Source organism: Varroa destructor, unplaced genomic scaffold (assembly GCF_002443255.2).
Source record: "Varroa destructor unplaced genomic scaffold, Vdes_3.0 BEIS01000003.1, whole genome shotgun sequence".
NCBI lineage: Eukaryota > Metazoa > Arthropoda > Arachnida > Mesostigmata > Varroidae > Varroa > Varroa destructor.
In genome coordinates this window covers 20,015,020-20,034,453 of record NW_019211456.1, presented here as the reverse complement: position 1 = coordinate 20,034,453, position 19,434 = coordinate 20,015,020, and the positions used below count along the sequence as shown (strand labels likewise).

The window sequence follows — 19,434 nt, the reverse complement described above, 5'->3', positions numbered from 1 at the left end:
GCTACGCGTCAGGAGAAATGGGCTGCGAGGAACATGCCGTAAACTCAGACTTCTTGCTATAGCTATGGAAATAGTGGAACGACGCAGAGAAAAAGATAATTGATGACAGTTTTTTGTGTTGTTGATAATGATAGATAAACTGTGAAAATGAGCAACAGACTAAAGACATGCTGGAGACAGAGGTGCTATCTAAAGGGACCTGCTACCTCATTCCGCAGAAGGTAGTAACTGAATGATTCAGAGCTTGATAGGAGAAGACCTGCTGAAGCCGATTAGACGTGTGCCTAGATCTCATCTCTCTAGCTGAATAGCTAGCACGTTTACTATGTACATAGTTCAAATTCCGGTCGTGGCAGTGTGAAATGGATTTGCCTTTCGAGGCAGATAAGTTGTCAGCAACGTTATCTAAGATTTTCAAAATATCTAACAAGTTGTCTCTCCATTATGATCAGTCATCATGATTATCCTTGCTCCCTGTTTCAGTCCTATACCTAAAAGAGGCTCCGTTATGTCGGGAGGAGTAATAACATTTTGATAATGACAAAAAATTTGGGCATTAAGGCGAAAATCAAAATATCGGTAATGTTCTTTCGTTTTACAATGAATCGCATAAAATGTTAGAGTAACAACTAAATTCAGCGCAGTTATGTAGTACTCTTTTATTTCCTTCTCGGTTTATTATAATGCTTATGTCTCAGGCATTCAACAGATGCGAAAATTGGCTGGATGCATTAGATGAGGCTCCAAGCAATCGAAGACGCGTCTGCTAATAATGTCCTTCCATAAATCTACCATCTTTTTTTAACAAGCATTTTTTGACTCCTCTACGCCCATCAAGTATAGTAATTTGAAAAAATAAGTCTTAAAACCTACTTTAAAATTCAGCATTGGATTCAATTATATATACCTACAGGGTAGAAAAGACTGGTAAACCCAATACACGAAACCTAGCCAGATTTACCTAATCACCGACCAATTTTCCAACTCAAGCTGAATTTCATAAATAGAAGGTTGACAAAAGTTCCTTCAAGAAGGGATCGGCCATAAATAATGCATTTGTTGGCCAACCTAAGGCTAATCTGTCCATCTGTGTGCATTCAACGCGCACAGTTTTTACCTATCAGTTGAATCCATATGTACCTCAAATGATATATTTCATATTGATTACTTCCGTCGTTGAATGTCGCTGCACCGTTCTCAAATACGCTGCCGTTGTCTTTTCTTCGTAAGTTCACTCCACCTGTACTCGTCCTGTTTCTCCCCAATCCTCTATACGAGTCCTATGATCTCTACGATCGTGACGTTCGTCGGGGATCAGGTGTTTGGCTGTCTGGCTGTTCGTCTGCTTCCGACGGGGGTAGCGATGGTTTGGTGGAGCGAGAACAATGGCCCCCTACCTTTTCTGCTGCTATTGCTACTGAAATGAGTGAATACATTATCCAATCAGCTACTCCCCATTTTCTCACCACCTCAGCACACCGTTTCTTTACCAGATCTGGTGTTTTACGAGCGGTTTGTTTTTCAGAATAAGGCGGTGTTCAACTCAGCTATATGCCTGGCCCACTCTGAAATACGGTCAGCGTGTGCCCCACTGTAGGTGGCTGTCGCCCCGTCGGAAAATATGTTCAAATGTGATACCTGTTACATTCCGATTCTAAATTCTTTCTTCGACAAATGTTTTCGATGGGATTCAAGATATCACTCGTTTAAGGATACAGGGGGCTGTGTCATAAAATGTTATAGCTTGTTGAGATGTTACGCCAGACAGCTTATCCAAATATTCTTAGATAATTCAACTGCGTTCACGTTTGGGTGTGACATACACTTTTAAATACTGCAGAAGTAGCAGGTCTGAGCTATAATTTTATGAAAGCAAATTAACCAAGATCTAAATTGTAACTTTAAGGTGTAAACTGTAGGGTTCCGCATAGCATATACATCAACCATTATTTTCTTTACTGGACAAACCTTATGAAACGTAAATGTTGAAGCCACAGGGCTGTGAAAATAACACGATTTAATGTTCTCGTAGACATATAAAAATCTGGTATTACTTTCCTTTAAACGAACAACTGAATCAATAATAAGTGCTGGTTCATTGATAAAAACAGTCTGTCAATATGACCACTCAATTTCTGAGCATTTCGAGTTTTACGTCCGGAATCGCCGTTAGGTTACAATACAACAGGTGGCTGGCTTCTAGACGGAAACGAACCTAGGCGTGTATTACGTATCCTAGAAAACAAACATGTTGTCCACCAAGATTGCGCAGGAAAACACTTCAACTTACGTGTATGAGTTTTCGTGTAAAAGATTTAATGTGAATTTATAATAAGAACGTTTTGCGAGTTTTATGCATGAGTCATTTTTGCCTCCCAAAAGAAACTCATTGACAGGGCTGTACGCAAGCATTGATTTTTATAAGGAAACTTACATCTGTGCAATTCTCGTGGATTGCTCTGACGGAGATAAACAATGACAAAAAATTCTGCAAATAACGTACGTTTCGAAAAAAATAAAAATTTCCGAATTTTAACATGAATCTTAATATAAGGTCAAATTTCTATAGAAGTAATTGGTACGCAGTTACAAAATAATAGTGTCCCCAGAATTGTTGGACAGATGTTCACCACTCATAGGATTATAACCAGTTATCCTGGAATATTCAGGTTGGCAGGCTTTTCTTACTGCTTCGTTAGCTTTAACATCCCGATTGCCATCTTGTGACGGCTACAAGCTCGGCTATTTAGAGCCGCCAGTATGAATAACACCAGTCATTCCACTGGCAGAAAAAAGGATTGGCCGAAAAAGCCAAGAAAAACCTTCGAAAAAAGACAATCGACGCAAGGTGTGACATGAAAAATCAAGGTGCCATGTTGTGAGGAGACAAAGTTGTCCAGCGGGGACATTGAAAAGCGCAGATCCCGATGGAGAATCGGGTGACGCGCGGTGCATACAAATTAGTAGGAAGACACAAGGAACGGAGGGTAGAGACTGGAGCTACAATTCGCCGAGCTCTCAAAGAGAATTCAGGAACAACTCCTCGACCGGGGAACAGGGGCCTCAGTAGAAATGAAAACCTTTCCACTTTGAGCTCTTCGTCGCATGCTACCAATTTTTAGAGCCTTTGCGCAGCATCGAATCAACTGAGGAAAGATACTCTGAGCTGAGCGTAAGGAAGGATTGTTTTCGACGCAAAGGATAAAACGCTTTTGGTGAAAGTGGATCGATGCTTATGTATGTATGAACTGTCGAACCATTTGTTCGAACAAAGGTAGTGATTAGATTAAGGAAAAGTAACAAAACGGTAAAAGTCAGTAAAGGGTTTGGTCAGTAAGGAGATAATGAACAACTTTTAAGATGATCTTTCGATTCTGATTAAAAAAATAAGATCTATAGTTAGATATATGCTATATAATACCCAAACATAAAGAAAATACTCTAGTAAAATTTGCAGGTCGCTAAAATACTACAACGCTATACTTTCTACAAAGCTTCTTCATAACTCACGGTCATTATTCGATTTTTATTCATTTACGTACTGTGATGACTAGGGTGTAATATCCGATTGGCTTGCTTTGTTCTTCTTGTTTCATAGAACCTCTGTTTTAGTAATGCGTGTTCGACATTATGACACCGAGTTAGGGTCAAGAACAGGCTGATAGTAAGAAAGGTAGCTTTTTAGCTCTGCAGAATGAATTATGCGCAGGTAGTAAGGCTGTGTATGTGGAATATTTAATCTGGGATACACTTTTTTGCGAGCTTTTGTCAGACGTATCACGGCGTGATCATTATTCTGAGTATACAGCAGGTACTCAGACGCATTGTTGGCGACCATTGGATCCATGTGGCCGGCTAAAGATGGCTTGATCAGCCGTTATGACTATGGCAAACTGCAAAGTACTATTATTCGAAAAGGCTTCATCACCATAAATATGCAAAGTAAATTGAACACTCACTTCATAGCTTAGCGAAGCGTTAGGGCAACAGCCAGAGACAATGGTGGTGTAGCTTCATTGTGATTGTTTTGCCGCAGTTTGTTTGGTGACCCTTTTACTCTTCAGGGCTGACCTGCATAGAAGGCAAAGACGTTTTTGTTTACCGAGGAAGCGTCGTGCGATGCACGCGAGTGAAGCTGATACGGACTCGAGCTGCGCAATTCCACGACGGGTCAAAGCCGGTGGGATAAAAATCGCAACGGTGGCCGTGGCACCCGAGGGAAAGGGCGAAGCGACAAGAGCTCGAGAATTGAAACTTAGCAATCTTTGTCTTTTCGTTTTCTCCTGTAGGATTCCGATCAGGGTCCCTTAAGGCTCCTGCTGCTGCTCCTGCGGAAGCGCGCATGGAGCATGCTAATGCAGGAAGCGAAATACATCGTAAGCTTGGAGCGGTACGGCGCTTAGCTTTATTTCGTATCTACAGACAGGGCATTTTGGATCATTTCGGGAGCACAACACACGGTTATCAGCTATATAAGAATTTCACTGTTCTTATTAAAGTTCACGATGCGTTTCATGGCCAAATCTAGACAAAACAAGATGTAGGCATATCGTTCTTATTTAGCTTCATTTTAGACTTTAGTACGATGAGGTTGTGGTTCGAGAATAACATTAAAGGGTTACCAAGGTTATTTTTAAACATGGCGACTGCGCGCCTTTAAAAACAAGTTCAACTCATCAAGAGTTTCCTTATGGGCTGATATCTTCCAACCATAAATGAAACGCTATTTCAGAGACATCGAAGGGCTATATAACTACAGAACTAACTTGGGATTAGAACTCCCAAGTTAGCTAAATAGGTCCGTAATTATTATTCGCGTTCACCAAGAATATTTCCCAGGGACTGCAGTCATTGCACTTAATTCAACAAGACTTTTCTTTTTGTTAGTCCTATTAAATATGAACGCACAGGGAGAGAACTGGTCTTATTCCCATTCGTCACATGTTTTTAGCTACATTCAAGTTGAAATTCTTTGAACTACAAAAAAAATTTCAAAATCACTTCTTTCACACACTACTACATGTGTACGTAAAACTAGAGCACACAAAAACAAAATAGAATCGTTAATAATTTCATATATAGGTGGGCACGTCCTGACGATACTTATAGCGCCAGACCAAACTGCAACCATAATTACTTGCTAATATGGAAAGCAGCCAAAGACGCCAGAAGCCTGGATCATGCCGGAGCAAATGACTGCATAATGGCTTCGAATAAAATTAGCGTTGCTTAGCATCACGTCACGGAATACATACACCTTGATAGGCATCATGTATCTGGCTAGATGAGAGGTGGATGGAATCCCCCACAGATCGAATTATCGCTTAGACGCATCTGCGCTTATTAGCGCGGGCCGCACATTGCTAACTCGTTGTTTGTATATTTGACCATTAATAACGAGAGTTGCAACAGCGTCGCCATCATTGTAACGATTGCTTTTTGTTATCTTCCGTCCCAGGTTGCTCTGTCCGACGATTTTGCACTTCGTCGTTATATCTCGGGCATTGTTGGCGCTATGTCGCCTCCGGAGGTTTCTAGGCCGCTGTCTATTTTAGCTTTTCGCTTCCTGCTTTAAATTAGGACAACAGAGAGAACCGTGATCAGGACCTGTGCTGTCGGTGCTAGCAAAACGACAAATTGATGTCATTCGTTATAAGAAACAGTTTTTTTTTCGTTAAAACGGAATTAACCGGGTAGCTTTGCCTCTCGGCATAGGAGAGATGAAACGAAAATAACACCCAACGGTAACGGCAGTGGTATTAGATATATTACTATGGGTCTCGGTTGACTAAAAGAGGGCGAAAGCTAATAAAAGTTCAAATTGCTTGTGTTTTTCTTTTGTTTGATGGCCGAACGGGAAGTTCTCGCCTTGCGAGCTTACAGTTTCCTTGGAACGAATCGGTTTTAATACTTACTAAATTTCTGACACTCACCAAAGGTTTGCAGAGATCATGCTGTAAGTGTAGGATGGGTTAAACGTACCACAGGTCTTTTTTTGATTATTTGAATTCAAACACATATTTCTGAACAGTAAAGAGTAACCACTTGTGTTGTTTAAAACTAATTTTTCAGCCCAATTAATATCCCTACCAAGCGAACATGACCCACATACAACCGTCGCAGTATTCAGACCCCTTAATAAATAAATGTTTTGTGTTTTACGTCCGTTACAGTCGCTCAGTACGAAACAAAGCATGTCCACGTCCGGCTTTGCGTGCAGGTTACCTTACGTTTCCCCAAGGTCAGAAGGCAGATATGTTATCATTGAAGCATCACAAGGACATTCAAACTTACTGTTAGTTTACTTCAACATCTCCGTTGCGGTCCGTTTCGGGCTTGTGAGGATACAGGATAAACATTTTGCCCGCTCCGTCGCCCCTCCGCTGCCCCTTTCCCTTATAAATACATAAGCGACTTGCTTCTCTTTGCCTATGCCCCAAGAGGCGATGGACGGACTTGCATATGGCTTGCGAGGCATCATGTACCACAGTTTGTATAAGGATAACTTCGCCAGCACCAAAGGCACACTTGGCATGACACCCACGTCCATCGTCTGCACGAACAAAGAACGCCACTCCTAATTGGATGACACAGCCGAGCCCAGCAGTCGCAGCGACAATAGCTTACGTAGCACAGAGCATTGGTCGTGCTCGTATTAGATTAAAAAGGTGGACAGTATTATCGGAATGGCGACAAACCCCAGCGCCGCCGTATGTTTTCATGGCGACAACTTCGAACTAGTTGCAATATGCCTATCACGTGTACCGTTCAATTCATAGTTGTATCGATGACAATTAAAGCACGCTTTATCTTTTTGCTTATAATTGTTGTTGCAATTACTTTGTTGTTTATCGACAGGTTCAGCCATTGTAAATATATCTGCGCGTTGTCTGATTATATTCAAGCGACTTACGCCAGTACTGACTCTTCGATTTTTTTTCAAAAAATGTTACGAGCTAAGAGAAGCTTGTCTGGACAAAAGTGGCAAGTACAACGTGATCAGTCTGTCCTTGAGGTTAGACTAAAACACAAATTTAAAGACGAATGATTTAGTACGGCATATTATCGATCCTTATACTTTTGTACGTAACGTATCGCAAGTCAGCTTACGTCTTGCACATACCGTGTTCAACCCTCTTGAGCTAAACGTTTCCATATGCCCTTTGGCGATTAGAGCATTCTTCCGCTATGAACTACGTCGTTCACCGAACTCCAACGAACATCGAAATGAGTCACGTCTCATCCATACTTTTCTACTGTCAGTTCTCAAAAAATTTGCAGTGACTTATTCGTGTAGCTGTTCAAAGTAATTTTCAAATGTGTGTACATACTGTCATTTCATAAATTTGGCAAATATTTAGCATAATCTTCTTAATTCAAACCTTCTGATCACCCTCGAACCTGCCTGCACGAAATTAATTGAAGTAACTGGAACTTTTTGTATTTTGCCGGCCCAAACGCTCATGTGCTCAGCAGTTACACGAGCGGAACCTCTTTTAGCACATAGCACTGTTGCCATTTTCAGGACACATTGTAATAAGGCTGAAAGTCTTAGCAGCAGCTGGATGTGGGCTACGTTGTGGTCCTGATATTGGTGGTTCACCGCTAATAGTCGTGCGCTGTTTTGCCGTGACTCGAAGTTGGTCGGCCATGAGGATGATGGTGATAGAGTATCGCACGAATTGTGCGTTATTGTTGTGTTGATAAAGAGCTAGAAATTGTGGATACTGAATAGATTCGTATACGCACCTGCAGTTGGACTAGATTGCATATGAAATCCATGACTATCATATTAAATATGCCTATGCGTTTGAGAACAGCCGAAGTTTCACAGAGTTCCGTGCCACGTAGCCATCACCTAAAGCTGTGAACAAAAACCATGTGCAATATCGATGCCTCTCCTACCAGTAGCGCTAGCCGGCGAGAAAATCACTTTGTAACGTAGATCCTATTATATTTCGTACGACCGATACAGCTGATCGGGAAAACCAAACTGATAGTGAGCAACTCCATCGGTGAACTACGAATTATAACACTTTACCGGCTATCACAATGATTCGATGCGCCAGCTGTCATTTCCTGAACGAGGTTTACCTACCTTCATTGATTGCATTAGGTTGATTACAGGTTGCGTCCGTAAAGGTTACTGACAGCGAAACCTCAAATTTTCAACGCATCAACTACATTTTCGATTTTAGCAAATCGAATCTGTGCGTAAGGTAGCTAACTTCACGTAGTTCTACATAGGAAAGACAAAACTATTATTAGGAGCAGCTAACTCCTTGTGCGATCGAAAAAGTCTCGTACTTTTTGAGAGAAATAATTGAATACCGACTGAAGATCAGAGCAGCACAGCAAAAAGGGCATATTAAAAAAGAAATATATTGTTCGACAGGTACGCTAAATAACTTTGCTCCGAAGCGTCAGACGAACTACCTTTGGGATGGGATTAAAAATCTATGCAATGTTTACCATTCCAGTGGTTCCGTAAGGAGCATGAGGTCGTTGAGTTCATCAACATCTCTCACTCATCTAGCATATAAAATGGTAATCATAATGGTATTTTTGGTAACAAATGTAATGTTCCGGCTATTCCAGCCGAGTTACGAGGCTAAAGATTGAGACGTCGCGCTAGTTAGCTGTCTATTCGATCCGATGGGAACTGATCACGCGCATCTTGTGACGTTCAGACGTCAATCGTATTTTGGCGTTTTAACATAAAGCTCTCAAACTGGCCTGTTATTTCTACGAGATTACAGTTAGCTGGCTATCCACTTCCTTGGCTGTGCGCATGCATGTTAATTTGCTTACGATTATATGATTCTCCTAGATTTTTAGCTTACAGAAAAACGATTTTGCTTAAATCTGCTTATTATGTGTATGAAATTATCCTGATTTTCCAGAGCATCAGTCTGTAATAATATCGAACTTTCCATTGCCAGCAAAACCATATAATTAAAGCGTCCCTCTTATAGGGGGCGCTTCTATCTTACTAGAAGACTATAAGATAAGCTTTAATTGTCCTCTGCAGAAGGTAGCGGAACGTAGCCGTTACGTTTTGCCTGATCAACCTATAGTTTTAGTTGTTCGAAACCGCATTGGCGCACGGAATGCAAAGCAGGAAGCACTGCCACGGATTATAAAAAAAAAAAACAAGAGAATAACAATTACATGCTTCCCTCGACCGCTTGGTTTTGCGTCTGTATTAAGCGTCATGGAAGGTCTCTGAAGTCATCTGCAATACTATGTATATATGACATTCTGAGATTAGAACGTACTGTGTTTAAATCGCTTGTCAAAAAAAAAGTATATATATATATATGCAGATTTTTTTACAAAACGCAATTCTTTACCGTATCGTATATCATCCGGTAGCATGAAGGGAAATGAAATAGACTCTCTGCTGTACCAGAAGCGAGCTTCACATGTGGATTTGCCAAGTGTGCAAACATAGTTTGCTTTTCATTCGGGGGTCGAAGTTTAACGTGTAGTTTTCGCTCGCGTCTCTGGAGGAAAGCTGGCGGTTTCCTCACCTCGCTAGTGAGAGCGTTCGCGCTTGATTTGGGTTGGGGACGAAGCAAGTGGGAACGATTCTTGGGTGCAAAGCACAAAGGCCAAAGCAAAGAGTAGCAGTTGCCTGACGAATCAGGGTGGGACCGTTTGAGGACAGTGTACTGATTCTAAGTTAACGGGCTTTTACATGCAAAGGCACCACTATAAATCTCCTCTGGCAATAAAAGTCCAGTTTATAGCCACAATTATATTTACAGTTTCCGTCTCTTATTCTAGGTTACTTGTGAAAATATGAGTCGTTGGGCTGTAATCCAGCTTTGATGAATCCGCAAAACATCTACCTAGGGACGTAGATCGACGTCAAATTTCGTTACTCCTATAACCAGTTTCAGTTCTAAATAATGGAGTAGTTATCGGGCTGTTCGGTTCTAATTATTGATAGAAGCATCACTTGCGACAAATTTAGACGTTCACATAAGGTTCATTTTGCTGAGAATCGAACAACCGTCCTGTCGAACGAATGTCGCTGAAGTTGTGATGCATGGCAACCGTAATACACTGGCGGAGATAGAACAGTGAAAAAAGAATCTATTGGATTCGTGGATCTACTTCGGCTGAGTTTTATTGCTTCATAACCCATACCAAACTTAACTTCAAATTTCAAAAAGCAGACAGCCAACAACCAAAAGCAGGGGTCTATATCTAGTAAAAACAGTAGAAGCGTGTTGTTTGATCTTCTCAACGACGGCGACCTGACCAAAGAGACTGTCAAAAGGTCAACAATATCGAACGATATAAAAATGCTTGTATTCCGTGATTCGAATGTTCGAACAAATATCGAAGCTAGTTGAAAAAGGAAAAGGTTGGCAGATAATAGACCTGCAACATCATATAGGGTTTTGTTTGGCAGGCATATCTGTCGAAGATCGCAGGCTCGACTATCGGCTCTATTAAATGTGAAAGATGATTTCATTTATTTGAATAAGTTTTGTATTAATTATGTGTCATTGGATGTACTTGAAGCACCGATCCTTCGAACATGGTAGATTAACAACGCAGTCACCCAAACTGCCGCGTCGACTGCGCTATTTGGATATAGTAATGGTAGGCTTATAAGTTACGCTTAAAACCGACATTTCTACTTATTAAATCTATGGTGAACTTAAGGTCTTTGAAGGAAAGTGTTAAACAAGTGGATACTTCATAAATTCCTGCAGTTTGTTATATTTGCATACATAATAGTAACCAGCTTGTTTACGGACCTTCTTGTTATAGATTCTTTGATGCCATATACTTCCACTGTTCTGTCATAACTTACACAATAGCGTTACTTGCTGGTATATAACTATGCATTAAAACAACGAAGCGGATAAACACTGCTTAGGCGCCTGACGACGACAAACACCACCTATGTAGGGTTAGAAACATTGTTAGCTTGCTGATTGATCCTTGCGACATCTAAGATACACGTTAACGCTTCGTAACGAGCGGCTGCGACATATGGTAATTCTCTATGGAATAATTTAGCCGAATTTTCACACTAAATTGACGTTTTTTAGCCCGGTTGAAAATGTGCTATACATAAAAAGATATGCCTTCCTATAAAACTGCGCTATCCTATCATATAAATTTGTGGACGCAAGCATGTTTTAAAAGTTATTATTGCTAGTCAATTTGTCAGTTACAGTCATCCATTGTACCTGACTTTCATTTTCGTTTCTGTGATATGGCGTGATCGTGAAGCACCGCTAGTTTCTTCGTAGAAAATATTTACTATAAGTGTTTGCTCGCATGTTATGTTGTAATTCATAAGTGTTAGATGAATTTCAGTCGTATAAAAAACCTCGCACGTAAAATGCACCAACCTTTTTCAACCTCAGAATCTGCGTGACATTCTGAAGCATAATAATAATTTTTAACTTTAAGCCAAGTAAGTATTTAAAAGGGAACCTAAATTTAAATAATCTTATTTTATCGAACATTTCCATGAATTTTAGTAAGGTATTTGACATCTGCTTAATTAATTTCCTAATCTAAATAGATTTATAGGTCTATATTGTCAAGGCCTTTTGGTTAACTTCAAAAATTTCGACTCCACTATTACTTTCGCGGTGCTCCTTGTAACATTTGCCACGCAGTTCTCCTTATAAATCTCTCCTCCGTCCAAGGGGGAGAAGAACCCGCCTCCTTTAACCTCAGCCCTCTCCCATTGGAATTGCATTGACAGCGCACACAGAGCTACGGTATCGTTATCAGTACTGAGGTGTTGTCCCTTACCCATTTAACCCTTGTTTAGAGTGGAACTATGCGGAACTGGGCGGGGCCCTTCATCAGAAGGCGGGGACATGGCAGGAAATTTCGAACGAGGCGGTTGAGTTCACCACAGAAGTTCGCGTGTCTTCCAAGCCTGTGGATTTGCTAAGAAGCGGATTGACCTTTTGCTCCAATATAATGTGCGACTATATTTAGAACCTAATTTATTGGTTTTAGATGATTTCGATATACTTCAATTATTTCTCTGTTGGCTGAGAGCGCAATCTGTCCACCCGCTTTGTTACGCAAATATTAAACGGAATAATTGCTTAATATTCATGACGTGTTAGTGTGAGACGCTTGGAAGATTTGTGACAGCCTGGGAACTCTTTCTTAGATTTTAACTAACCCATCGCTAAAACAATCTTCAGGGTTTCGTGAGTGTGCCCTATACCCAAGGGGTTAGCAAAAATGTCCCGCTCATCAAGCGGAGATCGTTCCCAAGACCGGTCACCCGCTTCGCCTAATCGACAGCCCTCTGGAGTCATCTCTAGTAGGTTGGTGAGAGGCTTTTAAGAACAATCATGTGAAAAGACGTTCGTTCATGCACATGTGTTATATTCTAAAATGAGCTTAATGGTAAAAGCCAATGTTCAGCTGTTATATGATACTTTTGTCCCGATTCGTCGTAACTCGATAGATGACTCTGGTTAGAGTCGCAATCTTGTAACAGAAGTTTCCTACAAAATCGTTTTCGGCAGTTAAAATAACATTAATGTACATAAATACACAAAGCGGAGACCTTCTTCAATATTTTCGCTCGTTGCACCCGCAATTTATACAGACTACAACTACATCCAAATGTGACCTTTGCCCCGGAGAGCAATACGTTGTTTTAGCTTTAGAAAGATTTTCGGTATATCAAAACCATATATACAAAAAGTGTTCTTTGCTTCATATGAAATTTCCGTGAAATTAATTATTCTAGAATGAACTAAAATTTTTCGTAATGAATTCTGATTAAATATTATAATTACTCCTACGAAATTATTTATAATAATAATAAATTCAAAACAATAAATTTTTATTAATCTTAAAATGTATAGAGGAATTAATTTTTGTGAAAATACGTGAGTAGATAACTATTAACGAATTTATCAGGTTCAACGTAAAGCCAAATTTCCTTGAGAGAAACTTCCAAATTATATTAACGTACGTGTGTTTCATTCTCTCTTGTTCGTCTTTTTTAGCGGCGGTGGACGAGAACTTAAAGACACCGTGAGATTAAGCGACTTTCTACCGCGAAGAGGCATTCGACGAAGCTCTAGTTTGCTTGGTCAGCACAACGTCGAGAACACGCATAGGTACGATCATTTCTATTTCCCAAATGGACACTTAACTGACCTTGGGACTGCGGGATGCAATTTTAGTTCAGTCAATACCTTTGGTTTCTCGTTGTAGCCTCATATCGTTTACGGCTACCTGGTTGTATTATTATTAATCTGTCCGACTATACCGGTATAAATGGCGACTTTTTCTAGTTTCAAGCCTTGCATATTCAGCTACCTGTCCCAAATGACCCATAATGCCGTTTGTGTTGCTAATTTAGAGCACACGCAAATATTTATGCATTTAAGCTAAATTCTTACAGTCGTTGTTTTCTCTCCCATTTGTCTAGATCCTGGATGGAACAGAAATTTTTAGCAATGGCAGCGGCTGCGGCATCACAGGGCGTGACGGGCGTTGGCGCAGGCAGCGGCGGCCTGTCCTTAGGATGTATTGGCACGGCCGAAGGTACGACCCCATTGACACGCCACTTGACAGCACACCCCGCTGGGGGACTAACGACTACTGCGGGCGGAGAACCCCCTAAAATTTCTGGCATACCGTGCGCAGCTTCCCCGTCGCGGTACACCGCCCCCGTGCACATCGACGTTGGCGGTGTTACGTATACTTCCTCATTAGGAACACTTACAAGGTAAGTATGTAGATAGAAGAGATCCACAGTTCTATCAAAATATCATTCAAACATTGATACAAATATAAATGCTCGTTCTGAATAAAAGTTACTAGACAAATGGAAATCCCTGGTGAAAGATCTGCTATGTGCTTATTGGAGAGCGGTTTTTTTAGTAAATGAATATAGCTTCTAAACGAATTGATTGTTGTCAAGTTTATATGCATCCACATGTAAATTAGACCTTTAGTCGAGACGAATACATATGACTAATATAGGCTATATGCTCCAAATAACAGACATCCTGATTCTCGACTCGGGCGACTATTCAATGGATCAATCCCCATTGTTTTGGACACGCTTAAGCAACACTACTTTATTGATCGTGACGGCAACCTATTTCGGCACATATTAAACTACCTTCGCTGTGGACGTCTCGTTCTGCCAAATAACTTCCATGAATTGGATCTATTGCGTGAAGAGGCTAAATATTATGATATACCATCGTTAAGTCGCGAAATCGAAGAGCTGTGGACTCGGTCAGAAATCGCCGAAAGCTCAGTCGATGGCAAGGCTTGGGAGAGCAAGCGACAGCGCCCTCGAAACGAAGATAATTTTGCTAATCATCAGTGCATTTTATTGAGCACATCTCCTGATCTGGGTGCGTTAGTATGTTGAAGAATACAAATGCCATTTATTAAAAGAATAAATGCTTTCAAAGTAGATATATGAACACAACATCGGGCCAAATGCTAAATAAATTAAATTGGATTATGGAAACGTGGAATTCGGTGCGGTTTTGGAATGAATAGGGCACCGGACTCAGAAAAATGAGGCCGTGAGCTAGATCACACTGCAGTTATGTTTAATTTTCCTAACAATATTTTTAACAATACAGACAGTGAATCTTTTGGCCAAAATATTGAAGGAAAATGGTCCGCTCGTCCCGCCGTCAATACTGGTGTTTTCTATGAAACCAAAGCGTTAGTTCACGTATAACTTAAACAAATGAAACAAAAAAGTTAAACAGAGCAAAGATATAGAACATCTGGTTGTATGTTATGTCTCAATCGTTATTTCTAACAGATATTTGTTCCTTTTAGGATGATGCTGTCTTTTGGCCAAAAGAACTTTAAAATGGTAAATTTGAACCTCAAACATTTTTAGTAATATATTCATTTTGGAGATGATTCTTGTTTGACCCTATCGCAGGAGAACGAGTCTTGATCTCCGGTGAGCGCCATATTGTCGAAGAGTCCTTTCCTGAGGTCGCCGACGGCCTCCAGGTTTCCAGCTGTCCATCACCAAGTCCGCCGTGGCTATCTTCAGATTGTCGGCACCTGCATCGTTTTCCGCTTAATGGTTTTTCTAAGCTGCAGTTACTTCCAGCAGTTCAGCGACTACTGGATGCCGGCTTCATTTTGTCGACGTCAACTTGTACATCAACCTGCAGTGCGAGCGAAGGGGGAACAGGGCGCGAATACTTGTTCGTAAGAAAACCCGCACTATCTCATTAAACAGCTTAGTTCTACGGCAACAATGGCTTCATACATTCATCGAATATCAACCCCCTAATGTCTTCGAAGAGGACAGAGGATGTTAAAGGTTTAACAAATTCAACCTTTTTGGCCGTGCTGATGAAATTGTGAAAATTTAGATGTAATCGTGAAAATTTAGATGTAATCATAACGTGGGTAATTGAAATATAACTATTCGTTCTTCGTAGGCATATATGAATGTGTGTCAAATGTTCGGTGCAATATAGCAGAACCATTCCCATCCATGGAGGATCGTGATGGTTGTAAGCGTGATGATGATACGTGAATAAAGTGCGTGTCAGTACTGCATGATTAATGGACATATTGAGTGTCTGCACGAATACCAGAACAGGGTCCGTTTCCCTAAGAGGGTCAATACTAACAATAGAATGCGTGTGAAAAGTGAAAGTTTGTGGTATCAGAAATTATGTGATATTTTCATCAGAGTAAACGTTGAAACTCCTGGACCACCAGATCAAGCTTCATACCTGAGCAATCAGATTTTGCCAATATGCGAGGTCGTCATGACACACGCCGTCCATTTTGCTCAATCAGCTCTAGACGTAAATAACTTTGGTAGATAGTTGACAATATATCGAGATGTTAGATACACGAATTCGTACTCGAGTGGGATCTGTTATGTCTGCTCGTCGGCAATCTGTATCACGAAACCTTCAAGTTCAGCATTTTACCCTAAATGTTTCTCCTTACGACCAGCAAAGCGTACCAGAACCAAACGTCATTTTTAATATGTAAACAATTTCCTGTTAAAAACGATACTGCACAGATATTACAATTTACTTACCGATCATTTGTTATGCTAGCGTACCTTAAGGTAATAAGTGTTATTGCATTAAATAAATGAACCCGTATGTTCGCTGCCTGACAGCCAGTACACCTAAAAAGTTGCTTGATAATAAACAGACGGAGTTTAGAAGTGGATCTGGTAGTACGAGTGTTTCGTAGTAAGTTTTACTATTTCGTATAATTTAACGACAAAGCCTATCTATCCTCACAAAAGGAACTGCATATACGCAAAAATCCTGTCTCATAGTTATAGCTTTATGCTAAATTTTGCATGGATGAAGTTGCACCTGCATGTCCTATTCATCAAAAGGGGAAATAAAGGCAATTTCTGCTAACTGCATGGCATGGAATGATCTCAGATAAAGATATCGTGTCGAAGGCTCACAGTTTCCGTGGCATTTTCTTACTAACACTTCAAACGACTCTTCAAATACAAGTCGTTTTAGAACATTAAAAAGAACTGCCAAGCGATTAACAAAATATAAATAGGGTAAATTTCCCATATTCCATATCACATATTGTGGTAATTTAGGATATTCCTATTCAGTTTAAGTAACCAACTGTTCGTGTTGTTGGAATGAGATAAACTGAATGCTGTCAAGCTTGACATCTGCTATCTCCGTATTACTTGTAAACGCTACGGTTTCATAACATTCGAATTTCTTTCGTCGGATTTGTTTTCGTGTTGATTCCCTCCCCATACATAGGTTCTTTTTACTCGGGGTTCATTTCTGTCAAACTGACCGTCGCCTATCGAACTATCCTGTTTACCAATTGCTTGATTAGTCTCACAACAGCGTCAATACAGGTTACTTTGCAATGTCCAACTTGTAGATCAGTGGTCAGCCAATGTCCGTAATGTTCAGATTTGATGCGTCAGTTTGCATGTCCTTCTTGGTGGTAACAGTTGCGCTTTGCAGTCATCTGACCGAAAGCAGCCTCGATGTGAGAAAAGGGGTAATCTCATCTCATAAGGTAATGGAGATTTTCGGTATTGTAGAATCATCAATTTATTTAACACGGACCGTTATCAAATTCTACAATAAAAGCTTCGGATCGGCAAGAACGACAAATTTAAAAAAAATTGCACAATCAAATGCGGCAAGCCAATCATCAGGTAAGCTAGCTCCAGCATGTGCTAATAGCATTCAGGTTTGTGCTTTACCATACAGTCTTCACGTGGTTATCTGAACTTATCAACCAACTTTAGCATCATATCAACTTCAACGTGACTTATCCTTCTTATCGTAATCTAAGTAGTTTTGCTCTAACTTCTGATATAATATTGCTGAATCCTCATAACGTTTGCCTAGACTCGGCATCGCAGTTGACCTTATTAACGGAAATTATACCATTGAGCGTAGTCTCGGAGTTCCCTTGCAGCGCCGTACAAGACGATTTTCGTCTTCTGGGGCCAAGGCTTGATGTAAGCTATTTTGAAAAAAGGCGCCTAGTAATTGCTCGCTGGAAATTTTGCTGCTAGACTTTGATGTGAGCTTTCTGTAACATTAGCGAGCTAATTAACGAATGGCTTAATTGGGCATCCTGCTAGATTATCTGATTACGAGAAGCTCATAGTTATTTCACACATATGGAAACGCGGCAAACGGCCGCCCTTGTTAAGGGTGATTTGATATTATTAGTAAAAAGAAGCTTGCAAGATATTCTGTTATCTATGACTTGTAATCTATGTAATCTATAGAAAGGAAGTAATGTTGAAACGGTACCTAGCTAAGCAAAAATTAAAATATGGCCTCTCTTACACCTTCCTTCGAGATGCTTGGTGCTTTTTATTTAGTTAAACGCCTATTTGCAAAATAATTCCATAATAGGATTGACTTGTGTTCAAAGAATTATTGCGTAGAACTTTAAGCCGTGTACTATATTACTATTACGTACAGCTGCGACACGAACCATGATGGTGAATTACCTGTGAAGTGATCCCACCCTTTGAACTAATAAGATACGCATTTTTCGATTAATATTGCTGTCAATATGTTACCATAATAGTAGAATTGGATTGCCCTAAAAAATTGATTTCCAGTCGTCTTCTTTCAATTTCAAACCTCTACGAAACGCCAAGGTTTACTGTTATTATCAATTTACGACTAAATAAAACTAAAATAAAAAAAATATATTAAAATTCCTTCAAAAGAACGGTCTTAATTGACTTATTTGATCAGTGATTTACGGACATAGCCAGTATTCACTACCATCAGCATTTATTTCGCGCTGGCCGAATTATTGAACTGTACAGGTTATTCCATTGATGATGGTGAAACGACGCATGTTTCATTGCTGATTCCAGTTAATTACTCGTTTCATAATGCCTACATTGCTGACTATGCCATTTGCTCGCTGATGTCTTTATTAATGTTTCATATACTTTGAAACTTCATTAAGGAGAATAAATTTCTCAGTGCACTCAACTTTAATCACGCTTAAATCGGAAAAGTAACTCTGAACACGTTTCGTGCTTCAGAGAGTGATGCACACGACCTAATAATCGAATTTCTATGCTTTACACTTGTTATAGTTCGTAATTCTCAGCTCAACTCGTATATGTAAATCTATCTTTACCGTACTATACTCGATCTATGACTGCTAGATTACCAGCACTTTCACTAGAAAAATTTTCTGTTATATATCTACTTTGTTTCTCAAAATACTCGTAGACGGTAAGTATTTACAGGTTAACACAGACTGGGTGGATTTACAGAAGATTAATTTCGATCCGTCTATTCGTCAGGAACCCATTATTTGCTATTCTTCTTCAGCTTCAGCTTTTTCGTTACAATTTCATAACAAATACTTCGAGGGATCCCATATTAAGCTGACAAAGAGCGCACTGTCAATGTTTTATTCTGCTTTAAAGCTTCTGACATCACCGCAATTCGTTTTTCTGTTTAATGTCCTGAAATGTAGTGACCCCTCTGTGGTCTTCAACCTTCCAGTGTTCGTCCTTAAAACGATTGCACCAGTAATAAACTATTGTTTCGCTTATGGCCTCTTTGTACAGTGCTTTCATTAATCTTCAATGGAATCTACCAGGACCTTCACCTTTGAGAAAAAGAACTTCATTACTGAATACTGACTTTCTACACCAAACCATGCCTATACCTCTAAATTCATTTTTCCCCGATGACGCTCAATCAATTTAGAATCGTCGAACAGAGCCGAAGACTTCATGTAAATATTTATCTAGTTTCGTCTGCTAGTGATGCATAGTTCAAAGATCATTCGGATTTTTCGACCCACTAATTCCGACGGACTAAAGTAACATTAACTTATCAATTTAATCTTAAGCGTAAACTTTATAACTTTTATATGTATATATATATATATATATATATATATATAAAACTA

The 19,434-nt window shown here is 40.0% G+C and overlaps 1 protein-coding gene and 1 long non-coding RNA gene across 20 annotated transcripts in view; one reads left to right on the top strand and one right to left on the bottom strand.

Annotated features, from left to right (window-relative positions):
• LOC111247933 (BTB/POZ domain-containing protein kctd15-like) overlaps positions 1-16,203 on the top strand; it is a 32,478-nt gene extending 16,275 nt beyond the window's left edge. For 2 of the 19 annotated variants that reach the window (XM_086983734.1, XM_022799506.2), the window contains exons 2-5: positions 13,017-13,130; positions 13,445-13,744; positions 14,023-14,384; positions 14,936-16,203. In XM_086983734.1, coding sequence (XP_086839860.1) covers positions 13,017-13,130; positions 13,445-13,744; positions 14,023-14,384; positions 14,936-15,240 — 1,081 coding nt within the window. In that variant the 3' untranslated portion in view covers positions 15,241-16,203. Of the gene's footprint in view, positions 1-6,798; positions 7,016-7,380; positions 8,220-8,246; positions 8,548-10,536; positions 10,618-11,809; positions 11,967-12,197; positions 12,324-13,016; positions 13,131-13,444; positions 13,745-14,022; positions 14,385-14,935 lie in introns of those variants that run through there. The other 17 variants (XM_086983732.1, XM_086983725.1, XM_086983726.1 and 14 more) reach the window with 17 other exon arrangements.
• Positions 640-6,422, bottom strand: LOC147756645 (uncharacterized). Its single transcript, XR_015323825.1, has 2 exons — positions 6,295-6,422; positions 640-1,417 (listed from the first exon to the last, which is right to left on the bottom strand). It is a non-coding gene; the product is annotated as an uncharacterized LOC147756645 (long non-coding RNA).
• Positions 16,204-19,434: the final 3,231 nt, after the last annotated feature.